The sequence below is a fragment of the Narcine bancroftii genome, chromosome 9, assembly GCF_036971445.1.
Source record: "Narcine bancroftii isolate sNarBan1 chromosome 9, sNarBan1.hap1, whole genome shotgun sequence".
Taxonomy (NCBI): domain Eukaryota; kingdom Metazoa; phylum Chordata; class Chondrichthyes; order Torpediniformes; family Narcinidae; genus Narcine; species Narcine bancroftii.
Window position 1 is genome coordinate 22,164,415 of NC_091477.1, and position 10,357 is coordinate 22,174,771.

The 10,357-nt window shown below is 38.7% G+C and overlaps 1 protein-coding gene across 10 annotated transcripts in view; it reads right to left on the reverse strand.

Moving 5' to 3' along the window:
• Positions 1-10,357, reverse strand: part of LOC138743282 (cyclin-dependent kinase-like 2) — a 76,315-nt gene that overhangs the window by 63,880 nt on the left and 2,078 nt on the right. For all 10 annotated transcript variants that reach the window (XR_011344779.1, XR_011344781.1, XR_011344780.1 and 7 more), the window contains 2 exons: positions 2,918-3,113; positions 713-907 (listed from right to left, as the gene is read on the reverse strand). Coding sequence is in view for 7 of the 10 variants with exons in the window: in XM_069898361.1 (XP_069754462.1) it covers positions 713-907; positions 2,918-3,085 (363 nt within the window). In the remaining 3 variants the exon portion in view is untranslated. The remainder of the gene's footprint in view (positions 1-712; positions 908-2,917; positions 3,114-10,357) is intronic.

Sequence of the window (10,357 nt, forward strand, 5' to 3'; positions counted from 1 at the left end):
TCAATGACACATCAATAAGCTAGTATATTAATAGAACAAGGAAATGATGAGTTATTGATTCATAGAGTGACAATCACACTGAAAAAGGAGTAAAAATTACTGGTAAACCAACAATGTTCTTTGCTCATTTGGCCAATCTATATTCTTATGTTCTGTGATTCATAACAGGCTATACCTTGCTTTAACAATAACTTAATTATTTACTTTGCAACCTGCAATAAGCTACTCTCAGAATTTCCACTTTGCCAATTTTTAAATAGCTCATTGGTAATATGTTCAAGAATTTCGTAGTTGAGAATTTGGACACATGTCATTAAAAAGTTCAGTAAGTAGGGTACAAGGTTTCCAAGCATTCCAGCGAACTCCTCTCAGAGTCATGGCTGGAGAACAAATTGGTCCGCAAAATGGAATTTCATGACTTGTTCATAACAATAAATTTTGATTTTGAGTTTGAGTTTGATAGAACAGCTAAATTTGAGGCCACTGAATTGACTCAAATTTCTTGGTTATCCCTTCTCTATAAAGTACTTAAGATCTTGCACAAGATATGCACCTCCTCCCACAAAACTTTCATGGTCGATTATTTTTCTGTCACCATTTTCTGATGATAATTCCCCTAGCTCAGTCACCATCTAATTTGACAAATCAAAATGGAAAAGCCAGGAGCAATTTTACCAGAATAATTTAAATGTCTTCAATTGTGTTTACTTACATTGTTCTTGTGAAGATACTCTGTAGCCCTTAACACCTGGATAAGGCATTTTCTGAGTCTCTTGTTCTCCAGGCCATTTGGAAACCGTTCCAAATCATCCAAAACAGTATGATCAACAAATTCAAATACCAAGAATAAACGTTTCTTCTGCTTGAACACCTCAATAAGGTTTACTAGATTTTCATGTCTAAATTGCTGTCATATATTGTAAACAGAAAGAAAGTAATAATTACTCAAATTAAATTTGTATAATCTTGGGATATAACTTTAAATATAACAGTTAAAATAGATTACAAACTGGAACTTAAAAAAAACCTTGTTCTTTGAAGTTCTTGATCTTAGGCAAGAATGCATCATACAGTTGGGTAAATGAACCTCACAAAGCAATTATCACATCCAAAACAATATTACTTTTGATATTTTCTGGTGTCTGAAAGTCATGTAAACCTGACTCCAGGTTCATTAGTCTTAAAATAAAAACACACCAAGATGCTGGAGGAACTCAGTTGGTGTTTTCAGCATCCATAGGAGACAAAGATATATTGCTGACATTTTGGGCCTGAGCACTTCTTCAAGGAATAAGCAGAATAAGCCAGGAGCAGGAAATCTCAGAATTCAAACAATGGGGGAGGAAACTAGACCAATAAAAGGTGTTAATTGGATATGATGAGGTAAGAATTTATCATTTGTGTGAAAGGAGATGGAAGGAAGAGACAAAGAGCTGGGGAAATAATTTTTTTTTGGGGGGGGGGGGTTAACGGAACCCAGAGAAGTCGATATTAATGCCATCTGGTTGGAAGGTGCGGAGTTGGAAGATGAGATGTTCTTCCAATTTGCAGTGGGGGGGAGGGGGAAGATCTCAGTCTGGCAGTGCATGAGAATATGGTCAGTCGTGTCAGCAAGGGAATGGATTGCCACTGGAAGATCCACGCTATTATGGTGGACAGAGCCAAGGTGCTCAACAAAGCGATCTCCCAGTCTGCATCCAGTCTCTCCAATGTAGAGGAGATCACAACAGGAGAACTGGATGTAGTGGATGACCCCTGCAGATTCACAAATGAAAATGTTGCTTTACTTAGAAGGACTGTTTGGGGCCCTGAATGGTGGTGAGGGAGGAGATGCGAGGAGGGAGGAGGCATCTGCAGGGGTCATCTTGAGAATTCTCTTACAATAATCCCTAAAATATGGAATTACCTCTGTCTCAAATGTATCAATGGTAATGCATTCCATAATGCAATAATCTTTAGTGGAAAAACATTTTTTCCTAACTTCTCTTCCAAGTGACATTTTATAATGTTTAGAAAGGCTTTTATATAGACATATGAATATCCTAGAGAAACACTTCTGGCCAGGCAGCATCCATGACAAGCCACAGTCAATGTATTGGGCCAAAAAAAAATCAAGACCGGCAAGAAAGAGGGCAAAAGCCAGAATAAAAGGGTTGGGGGCAGGGGGTGGGGAAGGAGGAGTTTGAGCTGGCATATGATAGGCAAGTACAGGTAGGATGGGGAAGAAATGGGAATAAAGTCAGAAGCTAGGAAGTGATAGGAGGAGGAGATAGAGGGCTACGAAAGATGCACTCTGATCAGAGGACAGTAGATCATTGAATGGAGATAGGGAGCAAAAGGAAGGAAGTTTTGGAGACAGGCAGGTAGAAAGGGCAGGGTAGAGGAAAGATAGGAAAACAAGAGGAATGGGACCAGAGAGATCAGGGAAAGCAAGGGAGGGGAGGGGTTAGAATAGAAGGGCGATTATTAAAAATTTGTCAATGTTGATGCCATCTGATAAGAGACTGAAATGATTAAATACAAGTTGTTGTGCTTCTAATTTGCATGTGGCCTCAACTTGCAGTTCAGTAGGCCATGGACAGACATCAAGGTGGGAACGGAAAATGGAATTAGATCGGGGACTCGCTTTGTTGATCACCTTCACTCTATCCTCTGCAATAGTCAGAATCATATGGTGGCTAGCTATTTTAATTCCATTTCCCATTCCCTCCTTGACATGTCGGTCCATGGTCTACTATTCTGCCAAGTTGAGGCCACATGCAAATTAGAAGAACACCTTATACTCCATCTTGGCCTTCTATAACCAGAGGACATCATGTCGACTTCTCCAATCCATTGAGGATATTTTAATTCAATGACTTAATTCTTCAAAACAGTTGAAACTACATTTCAAATTAATAATAATTCATGTCCTTACCTTCAGAAATCGTATTTCCCTCACAGCAATTTTCTTAACTAGTCTGTCATCTTCTCGATCCTGAAATCTTTTGATAGCGACTATTTGTCCTGTCTCTTTGTGTCTGCATTTCATTACTGATCCATAAGTACCCTCTCCCACGAGCCCTAGACTCTCATACATCTCCATTTTGAAGGCTGGATGTTTTTTTTTTAGTCTGTATCAGAATGCATGATATGTTGTTATTAGGAGTTACAGGCTGGACCTGAGCTCAAATGAAGTATAAAATTATGTCAAGTATTCCATTGAGGGGAAATCTTTTAAGTATAGGTTTAAGAATATATCACTCATTACATTCTGGCTGGGGGGTGTATTGGAGGCAGCCTTATTTACCCATTTTATTTCCTTTTTTAAAAAAATTGGACAGACATTTAACTTTCACTGATCCTCAAAAATCATCACAGTTGCTCACATAAAATAAGTAATTTGTCTAATTTTCTTTATCATCCCTGCTCTTCATTAAAGATCTTCAGTAATTACAGCATGTACTCAATAGTCTTTGCAGCAATGGGTACACTACCTGATAATTTTACTTTCATTTTTTGAAGTTTCCAACATCATTTCTAAATTGTAACTAAAATTCACCCTTCTGTATTCAACCTGTATTTAACCTACTGTTAGTTTAATTTGAAGTTATTTCCCATTAGACTTCTGCTGGATCATTTATCTTACCTATCTTTATATTTTTTACAAGAATTAAACTGGACTTGTCAAAATCTGGAAGCAGTTTTTAATACTTTCATAAGTCTTTAATACTTTCATAAGTCAGATGAGCAAGAAGTTCAGTCTCCCATATAGTATATCTGTCAATGAATGTTATGCATGTAACAATGGCCCAGACTCTTGGTTTTATCTTGGTACTTCAACAATCCACCTTTCAAGAGAGAATTTATGTGACAATAAGTAATATATTTCTTTAGTACTCATATAATGTTTTTATTAAGAAACTTAGCTCATCCCATCATTTAACCAGGTGTTGGAAAAATAGATTACATTCCAGGTCATTGTAGATAGAATGTCTTCTTCATCAAATGCTCTTGAGATCTAGAAAATAGTCCATGTAAAAAAAAAAGTGGATCAAGGCATTTACAATTAAGAATACTCCGTTCTGGAATTTCAGCCCAACTAGGCAACAAAAGGTTTCAATTTGACCTGAGCTCACAGACATTAAACAACAAATACTTTCTATTAGAATTCATTCGTTCACATGTGATATTAATTGGTGCAGCTTTTGCATTGTAATTGCAATGGAGGTTCTGCAGCCGGGAGGAAATCAGAAACTTATATTATAAATATGAATACAGAAATTTCGACCACAAAATGTGTGGCTTTAATACGAGTGTAGAGTAACATCTGCACACCCTGTTCTAATGTTCCCAGTTTAGAAATTCAATTGCTTTAAGGGACGCTTGGCAATGTTTATGTGATGCTAAAACCTATTTAATTAGTGTGCCTGTTGATGCAAAGCTAAAGGCATTAGACATCACCAACTGGGTAATGTAGACTTACATTTGTGTGTGCAAAGGAAAACAGTCTATCAGCCTAGAGTCACAGGGAAAGAGCAGGTTAGTGACACAACTAGAGTTTCAGAAGGAAAATGGTACGAGTCTGATCGGGGCCTGGGATGAAAGCCACATGGTAAGAGGGTTAACAATATGATCAGCTGGAGGATGGTCATAGGAGTCAGTAGTATGGGGAAGGATTAGTTGAGAACAGACCTGCAGGGATGGTATCATGTCCTGAGAACAACCAGTAAATAATTAAAGGGACCTACCTGCACAATGTCAGGTGATATGGAGCTGAGATTTAATCAGGGAGGCTCTCTTTATATTGTGATGTTATGGAGGAAGCAATACTTTAAAAGCTGTTTGCACACTTCAGAACAAAGTGACCTATTTTCTCAATCAATGCACAAAAAGCATATTGCATGGAAAGTGACACGAATCCATGAGTGTCTGATATGGAAATAGGTGACATGTAACCAGAGGTGCCCAGTCAAAATTCTTGAGTGATCCAGAACTGGTTGCAATCATGATTCGAAAAGAAACAATTTCATTTGCATAGCCTGAGAAAAAATTTTATCCAACAGAAATTCATCCCAATTGTAGCCTTCAGCTCCAATTCATTTTAAAAATTGCTTGAATAAATTTATTTGTGAAATATTCAGTATTTCAAGAAGCAGAGCTGGTTGATGGATGCCATTCCTCTGCAGTTTAGCTTAAAATTATGTCGCTGGATATTTGGCACTGAAAGGGGATCTGAATTATTGAGGACTGCTACAAGAATAGACAGCCCATGTCCTTTGAACAACTTAAGGATAAATATGATTTGCCGAAAAGAACCTTTCACTATTTTCTACAGTTAAGATCCTTCCTGATGGAAGGCCCTACCATGACCCCATCTGAAGGGAATGCCTGGGAGATACTCCCAAATTTATATTTTGTACTTAAAAGTGAGACCCCAAAACCGGGCCGGCAAAGATCGAGGGAGAGGTGGGAGTCGGACTTGGGAATAATGATCGATAAAGAGCGTTGGTCAGATTTATGTAGGGAAAGTGATCAATGCCAGATTAAGATTGGTGCAATATAATTTCTTATATCTCACACCACAAAAATTACATAAAAGAAAATCAAAGATACCAGAAATGTCCTTCAGGTGTGGGTTAAAAACTGGTAGCTTTATGCACACCATATGGACCTGAGCGAAGGTAAGCCCCTTTTCGTTGGAATTATCTAATACATTAACTAGGATTACGGGAACAGACTTCCCCCAGGATCTGGAGCTGTATTTACCGGGAAACCTAGAGGACATGGGCAGATCATTAACTAAATTCGAAATTAAATTTGTAGATATTGCCCTGTCGGTAGCAAAAAAATGCATTGCGATTACCTGGAGATCCAAATCCCCAATGCTCATCACTCAATGGACCATGGATATGCACAACTGTGTGCCCATGGAGAAAATAACATACAAGAAATAAGTACGATACTTTTGCCAAAATATGGCAACCTTATCTAGGCACTTTGGTGCGCAGCTATAATAACAGGCCAAAGTTCTAAAAAGTTAACAAAATACATAAAGACAACAAGAGTGAAGCACCTCAAAGAGTGGAATTAGATTAGAAAATACGCTGAATTTTTATTTTCTTTTTACCATTTTTCTGTTTGTCACTTTAATTCTTTTAGTTATTTAATTTTCAAAGTTTTGCGGGGAAGGAAGGAAATTTTAACTATGCTGACATAGTGTTTGTATTTGAGAAGTGAATTATACTAAAATTAAGTGTAAATAGATTAAAAAGAATGGTATTTTCAGATGCGATAAGGTTTTTGGAAAAATTGAAAAATAAAATGTTCAAAAAAATATATTTTCCTGTTTCCTCTGGTAAGTTATAAAATTCCTATCATGTTCACACTCTGTGGCATTGCAATATTAATCTATTTCGATAATGGTTAATTAAACCTTATTGCAACATTGGTTAGGCTGCAGTTGGAACACTATGTGTCATATGGAAAGAAAGTAATTGGATAGGAAGGGGTGCAAAGAAGATTTAGACAGACATTGCATTGTATGGAACTTTTGGGTTTGTTTTGGAGCAAACAGGCTGAGAAAGAAGGTTCTCCAGTGGACGTTTACAAAATTATGAAAGACTCTGGGCAAACAAGAAACGTCGACCTTAGCAGACAATTCTGTAACAAGGGGACAGACATTTAAGGTTGGGAGGTTCAGAAGATTTTCTTTTAACCAGAGTATGGTTGAAATCAGGAATTCATTGCCTCAGGGGGTTGGGTGGAAGCAAGTACTCTCATGTAGCATTGAAAGTTGTGGCCCAGAGAAGGAAAATCATTAGCAGGTGTCTCTCTACATAAAGGTCTAAAAGGTATAACTACCACCCATATACCCAGTCTTCTTTCTTGGGCTTGGCTTCGCGGTCGAAGATTTACAAGGGGGTAAATGTCCACGTCAGCTGCAGGCTTGTTTGTGGCTGACAAGTCCGATGCGGGACAGGCAGACACGGTTGCAGCGGTTGCATGGGGTTGAGTGTTGGGTTTTTCCTCCTTTGTCTTTTGTCAGTGAAGTGGGCTCTGCGGTCTTCTTCAAAGGAGGTTGCTGCCCGCCGAACTGTGAGGCGCCAAGATGCACGGTTTGAGGCGATATCAGCCCACTGGCGGTGGTCAATGTGTCAGGCAACAAGAGATTTCTTTAGGCAGTCCTTGTACCTCTTCTTTGGTGCACCTCTGTCTCGGTGGCCAGTGGAGAGCTCGCCATATAACACGATCTTGGGAGGGCGATGCACCTCCATTCTGGAGACGTGACCCACCCAGCGCAGCTGGATCTTCAGCAGCGTGGACTCGATGCTGTCGGCCTCTGCCATCTCAAGTACTTTGGCGTTAGGGATGAAAGCGCTCCAATGAATGTTGAGGATGGAGCAGAGACAACGCTGGTGGAAGCGTTCTAGGAGCCGTAGGTGATGCCGGTAGAGGACCCATGATTTGGAGCCAAACAGGAGTGTGGGTATGACGACGGCTCTGTATACGCTTATCTTTGTGAGGTTTTTCAGTTGGTTGTTTTTCCAGACTCTTTTGTGTAGTCTTCCAAAGGCGCTATTTGCCTTGGCGAGTCTGTTGTCTATCTCGTTGTCGATCCTTGCATCTGATGAAATGGTGCAGCCGAGATAGGTAAACTGGTTGACCGTTTTGAGTTTTGTGTGCCCGATGGAGATGTGGGGGGGCTGGTAGTCATGGTGGGGAGCTCCAAATACAAAGACTTACACTTAGTACTTTTCAATATCTCAGGACAACTCAAAATTCTCTAGAATCAACAAAGCACTTTTAAAATATATTTACTCTTATAAGAGTACTGTTTTGGTGAACTAAACGTCAGACTTATATAAAGATAATGTGCTTTAGTGATTTTGAGGTGTAAATACCAACTAGCACAGAAGTGACAGAGTACTGAGAAAATGTCAATTTTGCTGTACTGGAAACTCCAGATTTGATCTGGAGTTTTCAATATTTTGGAAGTCCCAAAAGTTTGGTTGAAACAAACCAGTGTGAAGTGTTAAAACACATAAATGCTGGAGGAATTCAGCAGGTCATACAGCATCTATAGGAGGTAAGGATATACAGTGGCCTGCATAATGTTGGAGACAGACACTTTTTTTCCCTTTATTTTCCCCCGTACCCCACAGTTTTCAATTTGTAATCAAACAATTCCCATGTAATTAAAGTTCACATTCCAGATTTTATCCAAAGCATACCACCTTTGCCATGGTTTTCATCTTGCAGTGTAGCCTTTGTATTTCTGTTCATAAAATCTTCTACAGACATCCACACCTGCCTCCTGAAAAGTGTTTCTAATCTGTTGTACATATGTTTGGGGAATTTTCTTCATAATGATGAGAATTCTTCCATCAGTAGTGGAGTTCTTCCTTGGAAACCAGTCCCATTGTGATTACTGAGCTCACCAGTACGCTCTTTCTTCTTAATGATATTCCAAACTGTTGATTTTGGTTATCCGAAGGCTTAGGTGATGTCTATTACTGTTTTATTCTGGTTTTTCAGCTTCATAGTGGCTTATTTTACTTTTATTGGCACAACTCTGTCCTCATGTTAAAAAAATTACAACTACAGACTTCAAAAGTGATCAAAAGCTTATAAAGAAGCCTGCACTCTTGTATCTGCACCAATGAACCAATTAAACATCCCTGAGAATTCAGAAACACCTTTGAAGCCAAATCTTCCAAGCATTATCGTACCCTGAAATATAAAAAGTGCTGTAATTTCTACATTGTCAAACCAAACAAATAACCATGAATAAAAGCAGGAATGTGAATTAATTACATGTGAATTGTTTGATAACAAATTGAAAACTGTGGGGTACGGGGGAAAATAAAGGGGAAAAAAAAGTGTCTTTGTCTCCAACATTATGGAGGGAACTGTATAACCAATGTTTCAGGCCTGAGCCTTTCTTCAAGGTATGAGCAAAACGCAGGTGGGTACCTGCATAAAAAGGCTGGGGAGGAAGAAGAGGCTGGGGAGGAAGAAGAAAGGGCAAGGGGAAGAGCACAGACCAATAGACCATAATTGGACATCCATAGGACAAGAACGGAAAGATGAGAATTGATGTTTGTGCAATGGATGTCATGGTTCTGCTTCCACCAAATTGGAAATAGAATGACAGCCTATAAGACCACAGAGTAAGACAAATTAATGAAAACCCAGAATGAGTTTAGCATAGTGGTCAAGTGCATCCATGGTGAGATGAACTATGTTTGTTTTTAATCAATCCAGAGTAAATGAACTTCATCCAGCTGATAATTAGAGCCCTCCAGGTCCAATATATGTTCTCCAATGGAAGGGAGGAGTTAGTCCAACACTTCAAGAGACAGAAATTTGTTGCATATCATTCACGCTGCTGAGAATGATTTTCATCTTCTTTCTACTTTAATAGTGGACTGATTTGGCATTCATTCGCACCCATAGCAACAAGAAAACATTTGGAATCTGGAATCCACAGAACCAAGCAAAGAAAGCCAAGTACTTTGAACAATCTTTCCTCGGACTTGATTTCGAAGGCTGCAGCAAGAGAGGATCATTTGTTTTTCATCTTGCTGCGCATGCACGCTTTCTAATTGACCCTGTGGATCTGCAAAGTCATGACCTGAACCACACAATTCAAAATTTAATGAAGTGCCAGTTGACCTGCTTCTCTCATATTCAGAAAAGCATTCAGTCCACCCCTGTTGCTCCTCATTTATGCCACTCCTAGCATTGTATATTTATTAGAATAAGCCCTTCAAGAATTAGCTTTAAAAGAACAATTGAATAACATGCATTGCACTGTTATTCTCTCTAAATTTATTTATATTTTTATGAAAATGTTTGAAATGCATGGGAAGTTTTGGATCTCTGTGGCTCAGTTATTAAGTGGAAAATGACAACAGCAAGGGGAAGTGGGGGTGGGGAGAATAAATATATGATCACAGACAATTCCATACGACACAAAATGCAAATTTGGAAGAAAATTGCTGTGAGGGATAGTGTCAAAAAAAATAGTTGACTGGAATAATACATTTCCAACAGCGTTCAGGATCTTGAACCTCCCCTTATGACCCGAACCTGCTCCAGAACCACCAAAACATCTGTCTACACTATTGAAACAGTGCTATTTTTGTATAACCACAACTGTGAATTTTTATTTATCTATCTTTAAACAAATTACCTCTTTTTCTGTCTGGGTATGTTATGGTAGTTTATACTATTGTAGTTGGGGTCTTATATAACTGTGTGACTGCAGCAAGTATGATCTGTACATTGTACTTATGTTTAATACAATAAACTTTCATATTCATGCTCATGCAGAGAACAAGTATCTACAGAGACTTCATTAGGATCATTAATA